This window comes from Trichomonas vaginalis, chromosome I, assembly GCF_026262505.1.
Source record: "Trichomonas vaginalis G3 chromosome I, whole genome shotgun sequence".
Lineage (NCBI taxonomy): Eukaryota > Parabasalia > Trichomonadida > Trichomonadidae > Trichomonas > Trichomonas vaginalis.
This window is the reverse complement of record NC_067203.1, coordinates 22483761-22510113: the sequence shown is the minus strand read 5'-3', so window position 1 is coordinate 22510113 and position 26353 is coordinate 22483761. Positions and strand designations below refer to the sequence as shown.

At 29.8% G+C, this 26353-nt stretch overlaps 10 protein-coding genes and 1 pseudogene across 11 annotated transcripts, besides 5 other annotated features; 5 read left to right on the top strand and 6 right to left on the bottom strand.

Annotated features, from left to right (window-relative positions):
• Nucleotides 1–151: 151 nt before the first annotated feature.
• On the top strand, nucleotides 152–2299 carry TVAGG3_1031830 (ATPase activity, coupled to transmembrane movement of substances; the record flags this gene model as incomplete). Its single annotated transcript, XM_001312828.1, has 1 exon — nucleotides 152–2299. One exon carries the CDS (start codon nucleotides 152–154, stop codon nucleotides 2297–2299), a length of 2148 nt encoding a protein of 715 aa, XP_001312829.1.
• Nucleotides 2300–3766: 1467 nt separating this feature from the next.
• TVAGG3_1031820 (uncharacterized protein) lies at nucleotides 3767–3982 on the bottom strand (the record flags this gene model as incomplete). The annotated part of the gene is made up of 1 exon (XM_001312829.1): nucleotides 3767–3982. One exon carries the CDS (start codon nucleotides 3980–3982, stop codon nucleotides 3767–3769), a length of 216 nt encoding a protein of 71 aa, XP_001312830.1.
• Nucleotides 3983–4050: 68 nt separating this feature from the next.
• Nucleotides 4051–5691, top strand: TVAGG3_1031810 (uncharacterized protein; the record flags this gene model as incomplete). The annotated part of the gene is made up of 1 exon (XM_051255207.1): nucleotides 4051–5691. One exon carries the CDS (start codon nucleotides 4051–4053, stop codon nucleotides 5689–5691), a length of 1641 nt encoding a protein of 546 aa, XP_051080781.1.
• Nucleotides 5692–5841: 150 nt separating this feature from the next.
• Nucleotides 5842–19984: a mobile genetic element.
• On the top strand, nucleotides 6584–7483 carry TVAGG3_1031800 (uncharacterized protein; the record flags this gene model as incomplete). Its single annotated transcript, XM_051255206.1, has 1 exon — nucleotides 6584–7483. The coding sequence occupies one exon, from the start codon at nucleotides 6584–6586 to the stop codon at nucleotides 7481–7483; it is 900 nt and encodes a 299-aa protein (XP_051080780.1).
• Nucleotides 9230–9259: a mobile genetic element.
• On the top strand, nucleotides 11033–11425 carry TVAGG3_1031780 (phage tail repeat-like family; the record flags this gene model as incomplete). The annotated part of the gene is made up of 1 exon (XM_051255205.1): nucleotides 11033–11425. The coding sequence occupies one exon, from the start codon at nucleotides 11033–11035 to the stop codon at nucleotides 11423–11425; it is 393 nt and encodes a 130-aa protein (XP_051080779.1).
• TVAGG3_1031770 (uncharacterized protein) lies at nucleotides 12029–12301 on the bottom strand (the record flags this gene model as incomplete). Its single annotated transcript, XM_001312831.1, has 1 exon — nucleotides 12029–12301. The coding sequence occupies one exon, from the start codon at nucleotides 12299–12301 to the stop codon at nucleotides 12029–12031; it is 273 nt and encodes a 90-aa protein (XP_001312832.1).
• Nucleotides 13115–13142: a terminal%2Cinverted (terminal inverted repeat of Mariner transposon ID:TVAGG3_1031740).
• Nucleotides 13115–14416: a mobile genetic element.
• On the bottom strand, nucleotides 13195–14320 carry TVAGG3_1031750 (annotated as a pseudogene). Its single transcript has one exon. A coding segment is annotated over exon 1 (1126 nt).
• Nucleotides 14389–14416: a terminal%2Cinverted (terminal inverted repeat of Mariner transposon ID:TVAGG3_1031740).
• TVAGG3_1031730 (uncharacterized protein) lies at nucleotides 15279–16037 on the bottom strand (the record flags this gene model as incomplete). Its single annotated transcript, XM_051255204.1, has 1 exon — nucleotides 15279–16037. One exon carries the CDS (start codon nucleotides 16035–16037, stop codon nucleotides 15279–15281), a length of 759 nt encoding a protein of 252 aa, XP_051080778.1.
• Nucleotides 18070–18746, bottom strand: TVAGG3_1031720 (uncharacterized protein; the record flags this gene model as incomplete). Its single annotated transcript, XM_051255203.1, has 1 exon — nucleotides 18070–18746. A coding segment is annotated over one exon (677 nt), but the record flags the coding sequence as incomplete, so codon positions are not given.
• TVAGG3_1031710 (uncharacterized protein) lies at nucleotides 18930–19904 on the bottom strand (the record flags this gene model as incomplete). Its single annotated transcript, XM_051255202.1, has 1 exon — nucleotides 18930–19904. A coding segment is annotated over one exon (975 nt), but the record flags the coding sequence as incomplete, so codon positions are not given.
• Nucleotides 19985–20482: 498 nt separating the features above from the next.
• On the top strand, nucleotides 20483–21355 carry TVAGG3_1031690 (RNA-binding domain, RBD family-containing protein; the record flags this gene model as incomplete). Its single annotated transcript, XM_001312832.1, has 1 exon — nucleotides 20607–21146. One exon carries the CDS (start codon nucleotides 20607–20609, stop codon nucleotides 21144–21146), a length of 540 nt encoding a protein of 179 aa, XP_001312833.1.
• Between the last annotated feature and the right edge of the window lie 4998 nt (nucleotides 21356–26353).

Below are 26353 nucleotides of genomic sequence, written 5' to 3'. Positions count from 1 at the left end.
GCTTGAGAAAGGAGGCCAATCAATTAGTAAAGGATCTCCCCAATTCCGTATATATAAATCCTACCTTAAAATTCTCTTTGAAATACGTTTCCTTCGTGTTGGATTTTACTTATCAGTAGCTTTTAGTGCATTATTGATATTATTATGTCTTATGATTCCAACACCATCAGAAGCAATTGCAAAGAAAACAGAAAATGGTCATTACGAAATTTTCGATGGATGGTCATCTTCTTCTACTTTATGGGATTTTCAATCATATTATAGATTTTATCGAATTAACTCTTCATTTTATCTGAATTCTCCTTTGACACGTCAACTTGCAAATTACTCAAATACAAGTAAAATTTTCGATGACGAATCTGCATTCCAAGAATACTCCAAGACACCAAACACGTTCATGATAAGAGTTGATGAAAAGCCAGAATACAATTATAATATTTCATCAAAAATTGAAATAAGAAGAGGTGCTGGTTTTCAGGCTAACACTATAAAGGATTTGAGTGATTCAATATTAAAAGAACTCATAAATCTTTTATCCGATATCGATAGAAAATATTATCCAAATAAGATGAAAACATTCGAAAGAACACAGTTTACATATGTTTTTATTGAATGGCTTATTTGTTTTGGACTTACGATTGCGTTCATTATTCCTATGTTCGAAATAGCAGAAGCAAGAGAAACGAGACAGTTATTGTTATTGAAGATCTCAGGTGCATATGAAACAACAATTTTCTTAGCGAATTTGACTATTGATTCTTTTATAATTTTACTTAATTCTATTTTAGTTACAATTGTTTTACATCGTCAATCATGTGAAGGCTCTAATGGTTTCTTAATCTTCTGTTTTGTTTTACCATTAGTTATCTATTACTATGTTTTCTTTTTGAACGCAATTCCATTAGCCATTATGACAAAATACAAAGTAATTTTCACTGGAATCTTCATAATTTTAAGTCTTTTGCCAAATTTGAATTTCACTATGACTGGTGATGATTCTGACTTCTTAAAATATTCTCTTATTTTGATGATTCTTCCTCAATGGTTATCAACAATGTTTATTGATAACATCATGGTTTCGAAAGTATTTAATTATCCATTTACATTGAAGAATATTACATTGTTATTTAGATGGAAGAATTCATGGGTTATATTAGGAATCACATTTGGATTTATTTGTGCCTATTTGTTGTTGTATTGCTTTTTGAACATTATGATGCCAAGAAAGTCAGGATCTCCTCCAGTTGGTTTTTCAAACATTTTCTCATCTACAGCATGGAAACAGTTGTTCTCATTCAGGAGAAGTGATTTGATTGAAGTCGAAGGTGAGAATTTCATTAAAGTCTTAGGTATTGACAAAACATACAAAGGATCAACACCAGTCCATGCTCTCAAGAATGTTTCATTCTCAATCGATAAAGGTGATGTTACAGTTTTGATTGGTCCTAATGGTTCGGGCAAGAGCACACTTCTTAACTCAATGACAGGAAGTATCAGCAGTGACAAAGGCATCCTTCGAATCTATGGTCGTGAATGTGTTTCAGGCTTCAGCGCATTACAACAACACTTAGGCATCTGTTACCAAGAAAACATTTTGTTTGACCGTCTTAGTGTTTATCGACATCTTGAATTCTTCGCCACCATCCGTGGTGTTGATAAGTCAAAACTTAAAGAAGTCATTGACCACAGTTTGAGCAGCTTCCAGTTGGATGGTCTTGATAACATGAAAGCAGGCACATTGAGTGGTGGTCAGAAGCGAAAACTTTGTGTTGCTATTGCATTCATTGGCAATCCACTTTTAGTTATTTTGGATGAACCAACAGCTGGAATGGATGCAAGTGTCAGACAAGAGATCTGGAAAGCCATTTCAGGATACAACGTCACATCTATTGTCAGCACACACTCTATCGAAGAAGCAGGTATTCTTTCTAGCCGCATGTTTGTCATGCGAAATGGTGAATTAATCTTCGATGGCACACCAAATGAATTACGAAGCAAGTTCCACTGCGGCTACCGATTGACACCAATGTTCAACACAGAAGAAGACAAGAAATACAGAACAGAATTGCTTTCATGGATGAAGACAAAGATCGAAGATGTTGTCATCAGTCCAATCCATGATGACGACCTTCTTTTCCCAGTTTGTGACAAAGTCACAAATGCAATTGTTGAATTACAACATAAGAAAGAAGACTTCCACATGCGTTCATTCAACATCATTGTTGAACAACTTGAAAATGTTCTTTACCGTATGTATCCGATGATGAAAACTTATAATATAAAATCTAGTTTATTTTAAATTTATTTTCACAATTTTTAAATAATATACAGTTCAAAATCATAAATTTCACAATTATTGGTAGTTGCAATCACAGCATGAAATGTTGTAGCATAAACATTAGGAATAGAAGAAAGTGCGCTTATTGAGGTCATGCCTTCGTAAAATAAAATCTTATTGATAATAATAAATTCAATATTTTGTCTCCATACTCTTAGATTTTGCTTGTATTATATTGAACGGATCAAAACACTCAAATTATATATTCTCATATCATTGCGATTCGAAATTTGGGAAATTATGTTTTTGGAGCGAAAATTTTTATAAGCACAAGCATATATAACTTACCTATTCCTTTTCACAACTGGAAAACCCTTATAAACTGAATTACAAGTTTTCCAATTCCAGTAGTATATATGGACGGGTTGTGTGACTTTTTTGTAAACGTAAGAATTCATACGATATTGAACGATTTTGTATCATTTTTTTAACATATGAAGTAAAAAATGTATGATTCTTACGGTTTTTATTCTTACGTTTTTGAATAAATCAAGATTTAAAAAGGATTTCAAATCGTAAGACATTTACACTCAGCCCATACATAATGAAATAAATCATTAAAAAAATTAACATTGATTTTAAAATAATTTATTTTTCATCATTTATAAAAGAAGTTATATATAGATGATGTCAGATATTCCACGATTAATTAAACATTGTTTAAAAATGAATGGAATCAATGGAGTCATAATCAAAGACCTCATAAACGGGTAAAAATAAATTGAAACTAATGATTATTTGAATTTATGAAATCAATTATTTGATTCATTCTTTCTTCAATCTCTTCTATTCTTTTTGTTAAATCATCTATTTTCATTAATGAGGTGATTCTTGATTGAGGAATAGATTTCAAACTAACCACCCCCTTTATTTTTGAAATTTTGAATCCATCAACTTTAAACATTTTATTCAATTTACACGTTGTCAATTCTTCAAATAATTTTTTATTATTAGCATAATAGTCATTAAATTCTTCAACAGATGAAAAAATTTTTATTTCAGTAATTGGTTTAACAACGTTTATTTTTTGTTGAACATTAACACTTTCATTTATTTCTTCCTCCTTTGTTTCATTTATTTTTAAAATCGGTTTCATTTATCATTAAATAAAAATTAAAATATAAGTGATGAAAAATATTTTTTAATTAATATTAAATCAAAAATGGCGGCAGGATTCTTTAAAAAATTATGGGATGGAATTAAGAAAGCTGCGGGTTGGGTTTATAAAAAGATTATTAAACCCGTTGCAAACTTTATGGCACCAGTAGCGAAAACGGCAGGAACTATCATAGGTGGAGTATTAGGTACTAAAGCAGGTAATCCGGCGATGGGAGCACAAGCAGGTAACGCAATTGGTGGAATTGCTGAAGGAATACTTAATAAAATAGGAGGTAGATAGTGGAAAAATAAATTATTTTAAAATTATTTTTATCTTAGTATCGGTTGTAGTCTTTGATAAACTTTTTCTCCTTTATTTAAAATTTCTCTTATTGGGGCAGCTTTTGGCGTTATTGATTCAGCAACGTCACTAATTGCTTCTTTATTCTTAAATATCCAATTTGCTCCCTTCTTCAATGTTTCCCAAACTTTACCCGCTCCTCTTTTTACTCTATCCCACAGTTTCTTAAATATACCTGCAGCCATAGTTAATTTAATATTAATTAAAAAATTCATTTCCATCTTTTAATTTTGATTTTTTTATTTATTAATAAATGACGACTAACTATTTAGTGCCAAACACTAAACCAATTAATGGAAATGTATTTCATTCATTCGAAAAGATAAATGAAATATTCGCAAAGAATGACGGTAGAAGATATTATAGAGAACTTGAAAGTTCATGCTATGACTCTGATGCTCCATATTTTGATGATAAACAAACTCATTTAAGAATTACAAATCCAGCTCATGATGTGAACCAATTAGGTGACACATATATTAAACGCAAAGTTAAAGCAACTCTAGTTTCAAATAAAGCTTTCACATGTGATGTCGCTTTTAAATGCATACGTTTATTCGTTGGTTACAAATCATCAAATCAAAGCTTTAAACAATTAGAAGTAGAAACTGAAAGAGGTGATGCCGGTTATCTTCAGATGGATTGCGCCCGTGAATCTTTTGCATTTGCAACATATAAACCAAAATCAGAAAGGAAAGTTAAAAAGTTTGTTCATTCGTTATATAATAATGTTCAAAAATATGATAACTCAGTATGTGGTAAATATATTGACCCTTCAGAAGTTTTCAAGAGAGCAAATGAAGAAGTTGATGTCACTTTTGATATGATTATTCCGGTAAATGATTTGTTAGCATTTCAGGCGTTCGATGATTATCCTAAATCATTTGGTGATATCATTCTTAAATATTATGTTTTCAGGGATACTTTAGTATTTTGTCAGGTTGACCCGTTAAGAGTTGCTGATTTACAAAATTACGTTTATGAAAAGATAACTGATGAAAATTATGAAAAGATTATGAATCATGTTTATAAATATGATCGCAAATTCCAACAAATCGGACTTCCTGCCAAATTAATTACAGGCTTATCCGCTACATCTGCTGACGCAACAGTTGATGACGTTATTATTTCATGCACAAAGATGGAAGTTTTAGAGGAAAAATGTATTACACCAGGATACGGTTTAATTGAAGAATCAGTTAAAGCAATACCACGTTTATTTAGTAAGGAAGATCCATTCATGATTCCAGCTCAACATATTGACGTTCGTTCACTAAATGGAGGTTGCATCACTCCTGAAGGTATTAGCTCAGATTTCTCATACGCTCTTCATAATGTTACAGATGTTGTGTTAACATTTCCGAAGAATGCAATGCAAAGAACGGTTTTAGAAAATCCAATGCTTCGAGGTCTTCAGGTCACTATAGATTCCAGAAACTTCCCCGATCAAGCAATGACCACAGTGGGTGACATATTCTTTACACGTATGCTTCAAGCTTCTGATTTAGATGGAGTGAATGAATGCACGGAAGAATACGAGGACTCATTAACTAGACCACTGAATGATGATGATGGCACGCCATTAGCTAGAACATGGAAAGACCAAACTTCATTCTTATGCACTATTCCAGTTCAACGTGATGGAGCGGGTATATTCTTTGATGGATTAGAAACTTTCAACTCACAAGTTACAGTACAAGTGAAAGCTTATCCAATCATTCAGAGTGAAAATGACACTTACTGTTCAAAGGTGACAAATCCTCCTCAGGTTTGGTTTACTAGGACTACATATTGGACATGGACACCGGATGAAGGTTTGAAATATCATCCAACAGGTACACCACCACAGTATAGAAGTTCATATGATGAAATATTGATGAATAGAAATGTTTAAAATTATAAATTTATTTTTGATTAAATGAATTTAAATTCATCCACCCCTTATGAAGAATTAGCAGGAGTATATAATACATACGTAGATGATATGATTAATGAAGCATTGAGTGATAATAGAAATGCTCTATCTAAGGAAAAATTAATGAAAATTCCATATTCTGAATGTTACTTAAATTCAATCACTGCAGCAATTGGTAAACAAAATAAAGGTAAAACATTAACGATATTAAAACAAATTATCATTATTGCTAACACTTCCCCCCATTCACATGTGTTAATTTATATCAACCGTTCAGGTTCACCTTCAGATGATACATTTGAATCTTTAAAGCATTTAATCAAAATTCCAATTATTTATTTATCACAAGAAGAAGCAGAAGATTATTTAAAAAACTTTTTAATGTATAAAGAATTATATAATACAATCAAGAAGCAAGGATTAGAGAATAAAATTATTGATAAACAACGGGATGAATTATTTGAAACACTTTCTATTTCAAATTTTGATAGAGAATTTTTGCATTCACTCATTTTTCTAGATGATGCAGTGAAATCAAAACTAATAACAAATGAGAAATCATATTTTAATCAGTTATTAACTCAATGTCGACACATTCAGTGTTCATTCTTTATGGCTGTTCAATACTTCAAAGCATTAAGCACAAACATTAAATCAAATCTATCAACACTTTTCATTTTCAGTGGGTTTAGTCGTCAACAGTTGAACGTTATGCTTTATCAAGTGAATTTACCAATGAGCATTAATGAACTTTACACACAATATCAGCAATTAGGTGAACATGGAAAAATAATAGTTGATTTAAATAAAGGAAGTGTTAAATTTGATTAACTTTTTATAATTAATTTTTATTTTTTATTTATAATTAAACATGACAGAAATAGCAAATCTTCTACAAGTTCCATTAAAACAAGGGACAAACAAAAAGGGTGCATATAATAGAACTATGAAAGTTCCCGATGGAATGAAAGAATTAGTTCATATTGTTGCTGGTCTTCAAAAAGATGTTAAACAAATGAGAAACGTTTTAACATTACCAGAAGCTCAAGCATATGCCAAACGTCATGGTCCAAATTGGGAAGCACACGAAGCAGACATTACGGGTCCAAATGGAAAACCTGATGGTATAAATGAAGTTTTCGTTACTGATGGTCAAGGTAATATTAAAGTCATAAATGGTTATAAATTAGCTATATCTGATTATCCTAAACGTAAAGCATATAATGAACGTTATCCTATGCAATTTGATGAATATGGAAAAGCTGTTAAACAATACATTGGAGAAGGTGAAAATGGTCCAATTAATTCATACCGTCATAATCCATATTCTTATTTCAATGAAGAATTAAATGCTATTGAAGAGGGACCGAATGGATTACCACGATATTCTAACCAGTTTGATGGTCAATATGCAAATATTAGACCTGAAATTTCAGCTAAGAAATTCTTTAAAGTTGCTTTATTTGATCCAGTTTTCGCAAATGTTAAAGATGAACTTAAACAGCAATTCCAACCAATTATAGTAGCAAGAATTGCATCAGGTGCTTTATCTCAAGCATTCAAAGATTTAATTAAGAAACCATTATATCAGCAACGAGGTTTAACTTATGATTTAGTTAAGGAATCAGATAAAAGAAAATTTGAGAAATCAGATGATTATAAGAATGCAATTAATGAATATATTAGGTCTATTAATTTCGATGAAACAGCTAAAAATCAACTTCATGAACAAATACAGGGAATAATAGATTCAAAAGTTCCAGCAAAATAAAAGTTTAAATATATTTTTTTTATTCGAATATAAATGAGAAGACGTTTCATTAGTCAAAAGAACACTAACGCAAAAGCAGAGATTACGGTTGGTTATAACGTAAATGATGATAAATCACGAATTATTCAAAATGTTAAAGTTAATGTTAGCCCCGAATTAACGAGGTCAGCAACTCAACCGAATTTATTAACTCGTGACTTACCGAAAAAGGAGGAGAATGAAGAAAACCATGAGAATGGAGACCCAATCATTTTATCTGAACCTGGTAAAGAACCCGTTGAAATTCCCACTTATCCAACATACCCCCACCTCTTTCATCAAACATCGAGAACCCATATAAAATAAACATTAATTCTGAATTAATGAAAATTTACCGTGATATAATAATTAATAATTATGATTCAATAATAAATTTAATTGATCAATCCGGTTTAATTATTTTACCTTATGAATCATTAATTCACATTATCGCCATTCTTTGTGATGTTCAAGATTCAGACGTTAAGATTCAATTTTTCATAGATGATGAGGTTTCATGCTGCGGAACAGTTGCAAAAATAAATCCTATAAAGGATATTAGCACAATTAAGATATCAAAGAACGGAACAACAACTGAACTTCATTTAACATATAATGATATTTATAATAAAATAGTTGATGAATATAAAATATCACTTGATAAATTCTTTGTTAAGGCTATTTAATATTCAAGCATTAACATTATCGAATAATAATCCTTTGAATCATAATCAATAATAATTGACCTTTCACCAGTTTCTATCGTTTGTTTTATTTCTTTTTGTTCCCCACTATCCGGATCGGTCATTGTAATTGTTTTTGTTATAGTATCAGCTTTATCTTTAACTTCAATCTTTTTTCCATCGGGATATTTAAACCAAAATTCCAAAAATTCGATATTGTCAATCTGTTCATATTTTAATCTATCAATTACATTTTTAATACCATCTGAAAATCTTATGAAATGGTCATTATATGGGTTTGATTGAACTAAATTTGAATGAAGTGAAATATAACCTGATGATGAATATGACATCGACTCATATTTTCTGAAAACACTAAAATTTATAACATAAATGAATTTCTTATTCGTTGAATTTATGAATTCTTGAGGTAATCTTATTCTAGTTTTATTTATCACTGGAAAATAACGCTTTACCATATTTTTAATCGTAATAAAAATGTCAATTATCAATATTATTTCGAATAATAACTGTGAATTAAATTTAACAGTTAGTGGAATTTATAATGTTACTCTCGTTTCTGTGAGTGGTAAATTTAATCCCATTCTTTTAGACCCTTCAGATTATATATCATTTATTAAAGATGACCATGAAAAAACGTATGATATGTATATAAATAATGTGATAGCGAAATGGGATATTAACACGATTTTAAGTTATTTAAATGAATCATTTATCGTATGGTATGAAGAAAATTTTAAATCAAAACCTGATAAACTTTTTGAACTTGATGAAATAAATAACCTTATTAAATTTCCGCTGAAAATTAAATTTTGTACTCCTCATCTTCGTTCATTGTTGGGGATATTAAATTTTGAAAAAGATGTTGGGGATGTTTTGTATTCTGACACCGGTTCCAATTTCATTTTAATCAAATGTGATAAAGTTAATACCCCAATGAGATTTTCACATCAAACATTAGACCCTAACTCTTACCCATCAATACAAAACATTTTATCCATCAACTTAAACACATTTTCTTTATGAGTAGGTGACAAAAGTGCATACTCTTAAACAACCGTCGGATTTCCGGGTGAAATCGTGACACACTTTCGTCTTTCGTAGGCAGTGGTGGTTGTTACAAAAGGTAACTTCGAATGTAGCGTGAAATCTGCAAAAAAAATTCTGAAATTTGAATGGAGAACACAAAAATTGAATAGTTTACGTCAATAAAAAAGAGAAAAATGAAGCCAATGTGTCTCGAACCTAGGACTTAGAGCAGCAATCCCACTGTTTATCCCATTACACTACATGCATCTCGCACCTCAGTGAATGAGATCAACTATATGATAACTTTTTCCCCATTATATTCTTGTGGAAAAGTGACAAATAGCAACTTTGACCCTCTCTCTTTTCTTTATCATATCCGTTTCAATTATCCGGAAATTCATTTATTCTTCATTCAAAAGATTTATCAAATATTAAATTTAGAATAACTGACCTATTTGATTGTGATTTAGAATTTATGAATGAAATATTATGGCAATTTCAAATAGAAAAAATAGCTGATGAGATAACGGATTAAATATTTATTTTTAAATCATAATAAATGATTAAACAACAGCAACCACAGCAACTTAAGGCGCAAAGCACCCAGGTCCTTCAGACCATTACATACGCCATATATGCATATAATTCAAAGACGGCAGAACAAACACAAAGGTTGAAATATGGAGATTTGGAGATAGTATTGAAAAATGACCGTTTCGAATTCGTTTGCAAAGGTGGTGCAGTGATATCAAATATAAAAGAAATTTTATTTATGAATTCAAAAATTAAAGGAATAACGGATGATATAACATCAATTCCACCAGAAGAACAAAGATATTACGCATTAAATGCATTTCCTAAAGTTTTGAAGATTGGAAGATTTAATTTAAATGAGGAATTCATAAAAGGTTTCCTTAATGACATAGAGAAGAAGGCAGATAAGGAATATGTTAATGGTGAGTTAGAGAAGAAGGCAAATTTGGTTTATGTTGATGAAAAAGATAATGAAATTAAAGAAAGGGTTGAATGGTATCATGAATGGACATCAAAGATTTTAAAAACTAAAGCTGATACAGGATGGGTTTCAGGATGTTTAGACCTTAAAGCAGATAAAACTTATGTTAATGGTGAGTTAGAGAAGAAGGCAAATTTGGTTTATGTTAATGAAATATACCAAAGTTTGATAGGAACAACTAAAAATATTGAAACTATTGTTGGTGACTTTTCTGTCAATGAAGAAAATAAATATTTTAGATGGCAGTTTGTACAGTCCTTAAAAAATGGTACACGATGTAAACTCATTCCGAAAAATAACAATGAAATGTATGTAAGCTATAAAAAGAATGATGGAACACAAGTTAAAGTTCCATTAGACAACAACTGTTACTTAAACTTATATGGAGACGAACAAAAGAAATATTTAAGAGTTTATGAAATGGTAGATATGATATTGCCTAACCCAGCTCCAGCACCATATTATTATGACTATGGAGATGACGATAGAACACCACATGTAGATGAACAAAAGCTAACATTATATTTAGATTATTATAGATATAAAAGATATAATGCAATAGAAAAAACGAGAATAGTATATTATTATACAGATGACAGAAATAAATATTATAGTCAAGATTTTACCTACCCTGAAAACATAAGATTATATTATAAAAACTATTCTGACACAAACCAAAAGAAACCTGAAATAGTTGCATTATATTTTAAGTTCAAAAGAGACAATCCTATATTATCTCATATGTTTGATTTAATGAACCCAGTAGGTTCTATTTATACATCTATGGAAGCAAGAGGTCCTCAAGTAATGTTTGGTGTTGGTGCATGGGAACAAATAGTCGACAGGTTTTTGTATTGTGCAAACTCTTCAAAGGAAACAGGTGGAAGTAAAACGATTTCAGGTGAAAATTTACCTGCACACAGTCACTACATAGATTTAAGCACATCTCAAGCAGGTTGGCATAAGCATAGATATTGGGATTGGTCAGGAATGACAAAAGGTAAAGGATATGATGTTAAAGACGACGTTAAGTTTGCTATAAATTGTTACTGGAGTGACACTCAGGGAGAAGGAAACCATACACATTTCGTTTCAGGATATACACAAACAACGGGACAAAGTAAAGAATACATGCCACCTTACATGACAGTTTACGCATGGTATAGAGTTCAATGAACGCTCAATGTTTGTAAAACAAACTTTAGAACGGACTGAAAGTCCTGAGCTCCAAAAGAGCGAACGGTATAATTTAAATTTTTATTTTAGTATAAATGAAGATTCTACCATATGGTGTTATTGGAAGAGATAAAGATGGAAACCCAATATTTGATCCAAAGTTAAAATTAAAGTTACTGACAAGACAACAACTTGAAAAGTTGCTGAAACCAAAACAGGATGAAAAATGAGAAAATGAGAAAGAAAAATTTAAATTATGCAATTTTATTTTTATCATAAATGACAAAATTAATTAAGCCAACTATTTCTAAATTAATGATACCAATGAAATCATTTCATGGAGTACTTATCCCAGGTTCTTCACAATTAGCCAGGGCAGGTGTTGTGACTCAAGGTGGAACATTAGCGAATCCATTCAAATTATTAACTAAAGATGAACTTAATAAAACGATGATAAAATAACTGATAACAAAATTTTATTTTTATATAAATGAATACCCCACAAGCTCAAAATTTACCACGAATCATAACAAGGGAGGAAAGAAATAATCGAAAAATTAAAAAACAACAAACCACGAAAACCGAGAAGATGAGGAATAAAAATTAATTTTGGATTGAGTTTAAAAATTCATCTTTATTAAATTCATCTCTTCCAATCAATTTATTTATTCTATTAAATTCTTTTATTTTTGCTTCACTCAGTTTAAGGATTGAACGGTAAGTTTCTAATTTTTCGATTATTTCTTTCCTCTCTTTATCGTTTTCAACCCCACCACATTGCTGCTTCTTTTTGCAATAGCATATTTTTGATTTAATTCTGTTTAGTTTCTTTTTATATTCATTGTCTGGACTCTTGGCTGCTTCGTTGTCACTCATTTCTTACGAAATAAAAAAATTAAATGTTATTTAAATATAATGGAGTAATAAAATAAATCGGAATTTCTATTAATTTATTGTTAACCTCAACTAATACATTACCGTTAATATATCTAACAAATTCAGCTATTGTGTCAAATCTTCGTCTTCTTTTTGTCATTGATTTATCAGTTTTTCCATAATCGAGATGAATCAAAACTTTATCCCCTTGTTTAAAATTCATGAGCCCCGAATTAATTTGTTCACGTTTAACATCATTTAACCTTTCCATTTGCTTTCTAATATATTCCCATTCTTTTGAAATATCATTTTTCATTTCCACTGGTTTCATGTTTATAGTTCTATGCCATGTATTATTGTAATAATATACTAACTGCTGTATGATGGAGTCATGATTTCCATCCCAGTATATCTGACCGTTAACCCCTAACGCATCTCTAAGAGTTCTCATTACTGCATCAACTATTTTATTATGAAACGTATATGGAGAGGATGAAAAGTAAAAATTAATTTGTGGGAAATAATGAGCCATAGCTGCCTGAAATCCTTTATCACCATCACCCCTTATATTATCTACTCTTTCATGATCTAGTAAGTATTGTATAGCTCTTCTTGTTTCCTGTTCTGTTTTCCCTTTCACTGGAATGCAATATAAATATCTTGTGTTAATGTTAATGACAAATAAATAAGTAACATTTCCTTTTGAATATTCTAAATGATCGATTTCGTATGAATATGGATATGGTGCAAATGAGGGGCGACCAAATTTTTCCTTTAACGGTTGAATTTTTGGGTCAATTGGTTTATTTAATATAGGGTGTCCAAAGGTGTGTTTAGCACAAACCTGAATACTGCGAATAGAAATAAACAAGTTACATATATATAAAGTTTATTTAAATATAATCACCATTGGATTCAATCACGCGTTCGCAGCGATCGATCCAGGCTTGAAAGACACGCTTTAAATCATCATGAGAAAATTGCTCAAATTGCTCTCTTACAAAATTTTCAAGATCATCTGGACTCACGAATTCGCGTCCTTCAGCTCTTTTTTAGCGTGCCGAATAAATAAAAGTCAGAGGGTGCAATATCAGGTGAATAAATTGGGTTTGGAACAACTTTGACATTGTTTTCCAACAAGTAATTCATTACCTTATGACTTTTGTGAACTCTTGAATTATCAAAATGAATTGCAAACTTTTGTTTTTGTTGTTTGGATTTCTCAAACTCATCAGAATTGATAATTTGAGTAAGAACATTGTCAATTAGATACTGAGCATTCATCGTATTAGGTTTTTGAAGGATATCAATTGCGATGATGCCATTCACGCCCCAAAAAACCGACAACATCATCATTGGTGTGTCAATTTTTTTCTTCGGGAATGTTTGCGGATTTTCATCCTTCGGGATCCACATGATTTTGGCTTCTGTTGCATATTGAAACCAAGACTCGTCCCCTGTTACTAAAAAGCGAAACTTCTTGGATTGATACGCACCCAATATAGAGAGGAGCTCTTTCGAAGATTGGACTCTAGATTTTTTTTGAACTGAATTAAGGTTGTGCGGAACCCAACGTGTATACGCTAGTTTGTAGTTCAAATAATTGTGCAGATAATAACTGACTGTTGTACGTGGTATCTTTGTCATCTCCTCTATCCTTCTGAGTGATGCTCCTGGGTCTTCATCTAGCGCTTGAAGAATTGCTTTGATTTTTCTTTGATCCGGCGATTTTTTGTCAATTTTTATGATGGGCGCCTTTTTGTTCATGAAGTGATACATCCTAACATGATACGTTACAGTGGAATAGCTAGGAGCATCCATACCGAAGCATTTTACCAATGTCTCGTAGATTTTTTTACAGTCTTTGCATTTTTTTGCAAGAGCGAGGATGTTTTCTTTATGATTCATTAAAAAAATGAAAAAAATCCCGCCAAAATTTCCCGCGAAACCGCCTCTTGTCTCAAAATTCATTTTATATCCCGGCATGGCGCCAAAATACAACATACTCATCATATACATATATTCATATTTTTTATTATATATTTATAATCAGCATATATCTCCTTTAATAGTCTCATATAGAGCGCTGTGCTAAACGCACCTTTGGACACCCTATATCTTGAAATCCTTTTTAAAATCTTTTTGCTTCTTTAATGTTTGAAATGGATATAATAAAGTGAATGATGAAGGATTAACTGAAGGAGGAGGAGGTACTACTGTTGGAGGTTTTGGGGTTGCAAGTGGTTTAATTTTATCTGCTTTGATTTTGGATGATGAAGTTTTGGAATTCATTCCTCCTTTCATTAATTCCGGATGTATTCTATTCATTTGTTTTAAATATACTGTATATAAAGGTTTGATATACTTTCCCGCTTCGAGTTTATGTTGAAGGATGAATTCCAAAAGTTGATCTTCATTTAAAAGTCGGGCTGAATGTGGTTTAACTAATGAATCATAAATTAAAGCTTGTGCTTCATTTATGGTCTGAATGACCTGGGCGTTTTGCACTTTTAGCTTTTGTTCCTTTGTTTTTTGCAGCTCAGGATTATATAATTTATATAATTCATCAATATCTTCTTCTGTTAATACTTTATTTTTGAAATCTTTCAATTGTTTAAGTTATGATTTAGTTTTTCCCTTTGTATATTCATTATTTTTAATTTTGTCTTTAATTTTAGAAATTATTTTATCATGATATTTCAAAATTTCATTTTTATAATATGAATAATAATAATCCATATCATCACCCGTTATATTTTCATCATATTTTTGGAGATATGCTTTTAATTCATAATAAGTAAGAAAATTTTGATTAAATACTAAATCATCAATTAAAATTTTTAAATCTACATCATTCATTTATATAAAAATAAAATAAATGTTTTAAGGGCGCCCACCTCTTTGATCAAGAATCAAAACCATCATTAACGGTTCCTTTTGTCTCTTCTGTGGCATTTTATTAAAATTTTAAATTGTATTAAATAAACGGCATACAACATCCATTTTCACAACATACAGCCTTAGTGTGTGCTCCTGTTAATGCAGTCTTACCGATTGTTAAGCGAGTCATCGTCCTGTTTTTAAGTTGTAAATTAATATTCTGACCATCAAATATCACTTTATCATTTATTATATCCAAATAATTTTTAGGTGTTAATTGTTTATTTTGTCGTAAACTAACACCTTTCATTTTTTGTGCAATCTTTTTAAAATCACCTCCATCAATTGAACCGTTGAATGATGTATAACACTTGGGGCATAAAGCAACCATGTTATCACCTTGTTTCTCAATTGCTAAACCCAATAACTTCTTCTCATGTGCTTTTTCTTCAGCTTTATTCTTTAATTTAGGTTTAAATTTCTCATCAAAACAGAAGAAATCAAATGGTGCGAATTTGAAAATATTTTTATCATAAAATTGTTTATCGGTAACAATTGCTTGAAATGCTTGAGTGTTAGGAAGATTTGGATCACCAGCGATTGCCCAATAAGATGAATCAGTATCACCTTCAATGAAATGAAAACGATTAACATTCATGCATTTATACATAAAATCATAAATGAAAACCAAATACCAGTATTTAGCATTATCTAAAGTGAAGAATGCCTCTTGTAAACATGTATCACATCTATAAAATCTATCTTTGAGCATCACTTGATACGTATTTTCACCTATTTCTCTTATGTTTTTAAACTTATTTGACATACATGCAACGCGTGCCTTCTGTGCATTCATTATTTTAGTCTTTGTGTAATTTTGTGTATTCATTGCATCGTAACCATATGATCCATTAAGTGAAATCTTGCAAAATAAACTTTTTCCTTTATTTCCTTCTAATTCAGCCCTTTGTCTTTCGTTCATAAATTCATTCGCAAATTCATTAAAGCAAGTGTTTTTAGTAAATGTTAAAATTGATTGAATGTCATCGATGATAAAATGAAATCTGTCTATTAGATACCAAAGATAATAAGAAGAAAATGGTTGATATTGGTTGTGTGTTGATGCTAACTGAGTTAATTTTCTCTGTTTCTGGTCAACTGGTAGATTGTTTGATTTCATGTAATTATACATAAAACTGCCAATTGTTTTTTCATCTGTGATAATATCTAAGTTTCTTATTATCGGTAAAAAGTTTATGTAATCATTAATGTATTTTTCATCAATGTGACCCTTTACTTCAGCCACGAATAAAGTATTTTTCTTCTTAATTATTCCCAGTGCTTTTGCTTTCTTTGTTGCTGTATCACAAATGATAACACCATTTAATCTTCCCGGCATATACATTTTATGGTCAGTATATTGAATGAAATCATGAGGATTAGATGAAAATGATGAAGGATATAATGAATTAAAATCAACACCAACGAAATGAGTCATAATGTTGGAAGTGTCCTCATTTGATACAGTTTTAGTTTCTGGATTATATGAAAGTTTATTAATGTGCGTGATTCCTTTAAGATTTACTCTATGTTGAACATTTGATAGACCACCAGTAATTCCATTACGGAGAATGTGATAAGCTTCAACTGAATCTAAAGTCATTGGTAAATTATTTTTTAATGCGTAATTTCTTAAATTGATTCTTAAACGTTGAACATCTTCATCTTTATTTGATTTTACGACATTACAATAACAACACATTAACTGACAATTTTCTTTGGTATGTGGTTTTTCATTATCGATTCTATCCAATGTTGGTTTATTTGCATATGTAAACGCTTTACCACACATTTTGCATTTAGATGAAAGGATTAAATCGTGATAGTATTGAAAATCATTCATTGAAACATTATTTTTAGTATCTCATTCTGCTTTTTCATCTTGTTTCTTATATGATTCAATTTTATATTTCCAATACTTTTTCGTTAATTCAAAACTTGATTCTATCTCTTCCTCAGGATATTTTTCATTAGGATTAAAGTCTTTATATGCTAAAGCGTAACGAATCATTGAAGCATTCGATGATAAAGAAAGATTATGAAGCGTGTCAATTTTATAAACAAATGTTTCTTCAATAATTTTATCGATTGGGTCAATCATAATTTCAACATCTTTATTGCAATAATGAATAAAATATTCTAATCTATTCTTAAAGTTTTTAGCATCATTGAGATATATTTGATAATCACTATCTGATATAGTTTCTTGAGTTAATGCTGAATAAAATGAATCTTGAGTGAATGGTTCCACTTTATATAATTCTTCTTCGTAATTTTCCCACGTGATGAATTGATAAGGGAAAAAGGATTTAACACGTGATTTATTGTTTCCGAAATCTTGAGTGAATTGGTCTAATGTCCCACCCGCTATATAATTTCTGATGTCAATAAATCTTAATTCATATGGAACGTTTGTTTTCTTTACAATGATTTGCTTAAATTGTGAAGATGAACCCAGCATTGATTTTATTTTCCATTTTGCAGTGTTTAAATCATGAAGAATTAAATTTAAATCAAACTTTCCCGAATTAAAACCTATGATATTCACTTTATTGAATTCCTCATCTAGAAGTTCTTTAAATGCTTCCTTCTGTTTTTCATTTAATGTATGAGTCAAAGTCCCCGCCGTTTGCGGCTTCATTAATTCATTGTATTGTTCAATATTTGATTTAGCAACTAATGAACAGGTTGAAAATAAAAACTCAATCCAATCAGAAATAAAAGAATCACTCGAAGTTAAGCAAAAATTCCTCGTATATGTTTTATCATTTAATTTAACCGTTGATGATACCATGAATGGTTTTAAGTAAGCGTTCAAAGTTGCACACTCAGAAAGTTGTAATTCTTCTTTAGTCTCTAATGTTTCAAAGTCAAAAGTAATATAATATCTTGTCGGTTGATAATATTCCTGCAAATTATGAGCTAATAACCACTGATATATCTTCTGTTTCGTAATATGTGGTGCATATGGTTGCTGGGTCTTTTGCAATTGAACGTCTTGAATTAATCTTCCATTATTTTCTTTACATTTCTCACAATGCTTTAAAAATCTTCTTTGGTTTTTCCTTTCTGGATCATCACGGATAGAATAAACTTCTTCTTTACAATATGGACAAACTTTATAGCCGGTGAGTGCTTCAACGTCTGTTATTCTGTCAGCGTGAAGTTTTCCACATGGACTCTGTGTTAATAAAATATTTACTGTTTCAAATTCTGGATCTATCATTATTGATTCCACTAATGGAAAGTCTACCTTATTTATGTCCACGTCTTCTGGTTGAGGATCACAATAATAGAAATCAATATTAACATTTAACATTCTCGCTAATCTCTCACTTTCTGATGAAATGTCAAACCCTTCATATGCATCTATTGCTTCATTTAAATAGCTTCTACGAGTTTTAGGATTAACACCATCAGGAATGTTATAGAAGCGTTTAAATAACCTTCTACCTTCTGCTCTAATTTGATTATCATTCATTTTAGCTGTTCCGTTTTTGTTCATTTATGTAAGAATAAAATATCAAAAAATAAATAAAAATAAAGTTTATTTTTATTAAAGCCCATAAAATGAATTAAGAACACATAAATTTTTATCATCCGCGACGTGACGAATACATTTTAATTTACTCAAGAATGTGTACCCTGATACATTAAATCTAATTCCTGTCTTATTTAATTTCACAACTTTGAAAAGGAATGTATGAATAGCTATAAAATGATGAGAAGATGTTTTATGGGTTGCTTCCATTTTTTCTGAAATAAATGAATAAATATAATGCTTATACGTTTTCATATCTTCAATGTTCTTAATAACGAATGGTATAGACCTTTCCACTTCATCTTCCTTCGGTGCTGTTCTTTCATATGAAACATTATTGGTATCTTCAATAATGAAACCACAATCACACAAAATTTTATAGGTTCCAATGGTTTCTTTTGATATTTTATCTAATAAATCAAAAACTTTATCAACACCTGTGCATTTATTTAAATAATAATTTGTGTAAATATCATGATCTTCTTTCTTAATCGTATTAGTTGCATATGTCACGTTTTTAAGAGCTTTTTTGAATTTTTCGGAATCTAAAGGTGATGAAAGTAGGATACAGGGGTATTCTTCATTATCAATAAATTGTAACTTATGTTTACGAATAAATTTAGTACCTTCTGCTGAAAGTGTTTCGTCTATTTCACCATCTAATAAATTTTGTGTTGATTCTGAGACATAATTTTTATATCTTTCTTCATGAGATTTCTGAACTTCTGATTCTGAAGCTGGGATATTCATTAAACCCTCTACTTCATTTTCATTATATTTTTCAACTTCTCTTAATTCCTTAATTTTTTCATCTATTTCATCTCTTATTTTTTCCAGTCTTTCAATTTCATCATATTCATCATCTTTAATCCGTTCTTCATAATATTCAGGGAAAACATCAGGTTCTTTAGGTTTTTCTTTTTTAGATGCGGGATATAAGAAATTTATAACATCATCTTTATTCATTTTTCCATCATAATCAAAATCATTTAAGAACTCCGCGAATTTTTTACAATTTCTTAAATAATATTTATCAACTTCATAACCCGCCTCCTCTAATATATTCTTTATTTCCCCGTTTGTGAATCCCAATTTTTTAACGTTGTTAGTTTTGACGCTCATTTCATACAAAATAAAAAAAATAAAATAATAAACATAACTAAGTTTTAATTTTTCGTAAGACATTAGTTTCAATTTATTTTTACCCGTTTATGAGGTCTTTGATTATGACTCCATTGATTCCATTCATTTTTAAACAATGTTTAATTAATCGTGGAATATCTGACATCATCTATATATAACTTCTTTTATAAATGATGAAAAATAAATTATTTTAAAATCAATGTTAATTTTTTTAATGATTTATTTCATTATGTATGGGCTGAGTGTAAATGTCTTACGATTTGAAATCCTTTTTAAATCTTGATTTATTCAAAAACGTAAGAATAAAAACCGTAAGAATCATACATTTTTTACTTCATATGTTAAAAAAAATGATACAAAATCGTTCAATATCGTATGAATTCTTACGTTTACAAAAAAAGTCACACAACCCGTCCATATATACTACTAATTCCACAATTTAAAGAATTTCTTGTCAAACTTGTAATCCAGTCATGCTGTAACATATGCATTCCAAAAAACTAATTCAATCAACCAGGTGCTGTTAAGTGGCCACTTTTTGGTTAAATTAAAGGTCATTTTCTATCATTCTTTGGGTAATGTATTTGTTTCGGATTAAAAAGCAATATTCTTGTTTATTTACTATAGAATAGTTCAAAAGAAATTTATTTTCTTGGCTGTCACTTTTTCTGATTAGTTCGGATGTCTGAAGACATTGAGTATTGCTTGTATGTCAAAAACATCCCTAGAAATGTTCAAAAGAACGACATAGAAGATCTTTTTTCAAATATAGCAGACATAAAGAAACTTACTGTATTAACTGATCCGACTACTAAAGCATTTAAAGGTGTTGCCTTCGTTTCATACGCAACAGAAAACGAATGCTTGAAAGCTATCCACGAATATCATAATTCAAAGCAATGGGGTAACATTATTAGCGTTTCATTCTCTGATAAAACAAAAGAAAGATTACCACCTAATGAAAAAGAAGCAATTTTATCGATGGCTGAAGATCTTAAAAAGAGATCTGCTCGCCCAAATCGTACTGACGAAGTTAACAAATCTCTTTCTTTTGTAGCACCAATTGAAATTATGCTAGGAAGCCTGGTTGATGCTGGCGAGAGGAGAGAGGATATTAAAGAAGAATTGTCCATGAGAATGCTGCCATTAGATCTGAAAGAAGTTGATGAACTTCTCTTTAACTTATTAGAACGAGTAATGGCCAGAAGACAAAAGGCTTAATACTGTTCGATTATAATATAAATCTTATTAGGATATCTTTTTGTTATATTTTAATTTAATTATTTATTTGTAATTGAATAAGAAATTTAATGTTATTCTATAGATTCATCGTTACAAATGTCAAATAAAGCTAATAATGTTTGAAGAAGTTCTTCATTTTTACTACCCTATAATTTTATGAATATGGCACTTTTCGTCGATTTTCAAAGAATTAAATCGCTTCTATCTCAATAACTAATAAACATATAAGATTTTTGAAAGTATATATATAGTGTACTACATCTCAAGATATTATTAATATGTATTAGAAAGAATAATATATTGGATTTTGATATCACAAAATGACTTTTCAATTTATTGTAGTTCCTCACAGAGTTGAGATTCTACAAAATTCTTTGCAGATAATTTATGAAGGGATGATAGACTAACGAACTATAGATACATGAATTGAAAATAAAAAAATCGATTAAATATGAACCTTCATAAACCGTTTAAGAAACTTAAAAACTATTCTTTATTGTTTATTTTGGACGAAGTTTAATATGATTGTGGTTTTATTGGACAATAATCGAGTAACGGAAAAATATAACATTTATCTATAAAGTGAAAATTTAGAGGTATATTTCGTAAGATATTTCCTCTCTGATTACAAGAACTATTGTGAGCTATCAATCTAATGAAAAAGAGCAGATTTGGCCGTAATGAAAATGCAATACTTCGAAAATCAATGCAAAAAAGATTAATTTGTTAGAAACAATCGACTATGACACTGAATTCTAAGAGCAAACGTTTACATTAGGATATTTTGATCATTTCCAAATATTGCAAAATTGCATTTAAACAAGTTAAGGAGAATACTATATTAACCGTGTTGTAAGGAAATATAACAATTTTAAAGATTTTGCGACAGAATTTGAAAAAATATGAAAATCAGATATATAAAAATTGAATAAAATAACATTATGATGGAATATAAGTAGATGAGCTATTAATGCTGCTATGATTTAAAATTGAGTAGTAATGAAATAGAATTTCGATTAAAAAAATTAATGTAATCGTATGAAAGCTTTGATCCAAATAATTAATATTCGCAAATATTTTAACCTACTAATAAAATTCTGATTATATTAAGATATTTTAAAAATGAGATTCCAAATTGAATGGTGATGGAGATGAAAATTTTTAAAAATATAAATAAGAGGATAAATTGATTGAGATATTAACTAGTAAATATTTGAAAAAGTAAATTATTTGAAATCCTTTAAAAATGTTACGGATAAAAGCTATATAAATAAAATGACTGGTGTGGTTGGTTAGCTTAATGTGTAATATCAAAAAGAATTAATGGGTGTTGTGAAGTGAGCAACTTTGAGAAGAATCATTTGTGATTCTTGTCAAAGTTGAATCAAAGACAACAATTGATAGACAATTGTTGTCTTTGTGTACAACATTCACTTGAATTATAAACAATAACAAGTGTTTGTTGTTCACTGAGCAACTTTGAGAAGAATCATTTGTGATTCTTGTCAAAGTTGAATCAAAGACAACAATTGATAGACAATTGTTGTCTTTGTGTACAACATTCACTTGAATTATAAACAATAACAAGTGTTTGTTGTTCACTGAGCAACTTTGAGAAGAATCATTTGTGATTCTTGTCAAAGTTGAATCAAAGACAACAATTGATAGACAATTGTTGTCTTTGTGTACAACATTCACTTGAATTATAAACAATAACAAGTGTTTGTTGTTCACTGAGCAACTTTGAGAAGAATCATTTGTGATTCTTGTCAAAGTTGAATCAAAGACAACAATTGATAGACAATTGTTGTCTTTGTGTACAACATTCACTTGAATTATAAACAATAACAAGTGTTTGTTGTTCACTGAGCAACTTTGAGAAGAATCATTTGTGATTCTTGTCAAAGTTGAATCAAAGACAACAATTGATAGACAATTGTTGTCTTTGTGTACAACATTCACTTGAATTATAAACAATAACAAGTGTTTGTTGTTCACTGAGCAACTTTGAGAAGAATCATTTGTGATTCTTGTCAAAGTTGAATCAAAGACAACAATTGATAGACAATTGTTGTCTATGTGTTCGATAAACATGTGTTATTTATGAATATACACGTGTTTGTTGTTCACTGAGCAACTTTTAGAAGAATCATTTTGTAATACTTTGAAACACAAAATAGCATATTATGCTTTTATTTATCTATATGTGTCATTTTGGGAGACATTGTCTATGCAAGTCTCCCAGAATGACACATTCATACACAATCTTCTTCTGATTGTGTATCTTTTGTCAACAAAGTGCAACAGTGCACTGTTATTGTGTGCTATGTGTCATTGTGGGAGACATTGTCTATGCAAGTCTCCCAGAATGACACATTCATACACAATCTTCTTCTGATTGTGTATCTTTTGTCAACAAAGTGCAACAGTGCACTGTTATTGTGTGCTATGTGTCATTGTGGGAGACATTGTCTATGCAAGTCTCCCAGAATGACACATTCATACACAATCTTCTTCTGATTGTGTATCTTTTGTCAACAAAGTGCAACAGTGCACTGTTATTGTGTGCTATGTGTCATTGTGGGAGACATTGTCTATGCAAGTCTCCCAGAATGACACATTCTTCTCAAATGTTCTTACACTCTATTAAAACTATTCATAAATACAATTTCAATCTTATCCTCATTTTTTTCCTATTACACGTATCGAATCCCAACCTACTGAAACACTTATTCCTCACAATCATTCGCAAATTTTTCTAATCTATGTTTTCTCAACTATTATCCTTTACCTTCATAACAGCATTTAAATATTCCTAATGAAATTTCATATTTTCCTATTAAATACTAATTTACACAAAAATGGTTTTATCAAATCTTTATGAAGTTATTAAATTCCAGATTATATTGCTTACTTTGCAAGCTAACTATAATATAGTGTGATAGCCTTATTGAACTTTGATCAAATACTCCGTCGTCCGTTAAAAATTAAGATGCGTTTAAAAAATCGGAAAAAAATTCTTTTGTTTTATTTTTAATTTTTCAACCGATAAAACTTTTTAGAAAAACTCCAAATTCCAAGAAATGCTTAGATTCAATATGAAGAACATATTCATACAGTCATTTCGTTTCAAATTTCAATTTTCAAATTGAACAAAGCTGCAAATTTGAATACTTTACAAAATTTTGAAACGTCTTTTCCCGAATGAATATTGAGTTTCAAGCCGAACAAGCTATAGCAAAACTGATCCTTATGACCCACTCTATCATTTTGGTTTTTTTTTGCAAAACGTGGGTAAACCCATCTCATAACACATTTTTTGCAAAATTTGGTAAAATCCGTGTAAATGCTCAGATACATGTGGCCAATAATATTTGAATACTGACAGGTCCGGATATTAGGTTTAAATAGCTGATTTAATTCGAAATATGAAAAAAGATGAAATCTCAATGTAATATAGTAAATTAAGAATCAGTATGAATGGTTATATGATTTTGATAAAAGAAAACTGAATGAAATAGAAAAAAAATTTGAATCTTAGAATTTGAAAGTAATGAAAGAAGAAAAAGTGGATTTAAAGGAGGTTTTATGATAAGGTATTGTCGGGTATTAGAAGTAAATATGTTGAAGAGAGATATTCAGTTAATATGAGACAAAATTAAAACAAGAATTGAAGATTGTGTATGAATGTGTCATTCTGGGAGACTTGCATAGACAATATCTCCCACAATGACACATAGCACACAATAACAGTGCACTGTTGCACTTTGTTGACAAAAGATACACAATCAGAAGAAGATTGTGTATGAATGTGTCATTCTGGGAGACTTGCATAGACAATGTCTTCCAGAATGAGACAATCTTCCGCAATTAGAATACGATTGCGGAACTTCGACCGACAAGAGTGCATTATGCACTTTTCGTGTTTTAATTTTGTCTCATATTAACTGAATATCTCTCTTCAACATATTTACTTCTAATACCCGACAATACCTTATCATAAAACCTCCTTTAAATCCACTTTTTCTTCTTTCATTACTTTCAAATTCTAGATTCAAATTTTTTTCTATTTCATTCAGTTTTCTTTTATCAAAATCATATAACCATTCATACTGATTCTTAATTTACTATATTACATTGAGATTTCATCTTTTTTCATATTTCGAATTAAATCAGCTATTTAAACCTAATATCCGGACCTGTCAGTATTCAAATATTATTGGCCACATGTATCTGAGCATTTACACGGATTTTACCAAATTTTGCAAAAAATGTGTTATGAGATGGGTGTTTACCCACGTTTTGCAAAAAAAAACCAAAAATAGAGTGGGTCATAAGGATCAGTTTTGCTATAGCTTGTTCGGCTTGAAACTCAATATTCATTCGGGAAAAGACGTTTCAAAATTTTGTAAAGTATTCAAATTTGCAGCTTTGTTCAATTTGAAAATTGAAATTTGAAACGAAATGACTGTATGAATATGTTCTTCATATTGAATCTAAGCATTTCTTGGAATTTGGAGTTTTTCTAAAAAGTTTTATCGGTTGAAAAATTAAAAATAAAACAAAAGAATTTTTTTCCGATTTTTTAAACGCATCTTAATTTTTAACGGACGAAGGAGTATTTGATCAAAGTTCAATAAGGCTATCACACTATATTATAGTTAGCTTGCAAAGTAAGCAATATAATCTGGAATTTAATAACTTCATAAAGATTTGATAAAACCATTTTTGTGTAAATTAGTATTTAATAGGAAAATATGAAATTAGATTAGTCAAACATATAAATTGTTATTATATGAAATGATAACAATTGATAAAACATACAGATTGGAAGATTAGGTGAATTTTTGTGATGAATAGGTGTGTTTGTATGTAATGCCTCTATAGTATATTCATAATAAAAATTAGTATACTATAAAAACTTGATTTGAGAAGAAAATTAATGTGGAATAAGAAGATTGTAGAGAAACGTCTCATTCTGTGAGACAGTCACAAATAATATCTCCTTACCATATCAAATCCTTAAATTTTATATATGCTATTTTTTTAATCTTTTAAAAATTTCTCTTTAACTCTCTTCAAAGACTTTCTTTTATGTCAAAAATTTGTTTCACTTTGCCCCAACTCATATACTCTAAAAATAATAACAATAGCCAAATATATAAAATTAATTTTTAATTCATTAA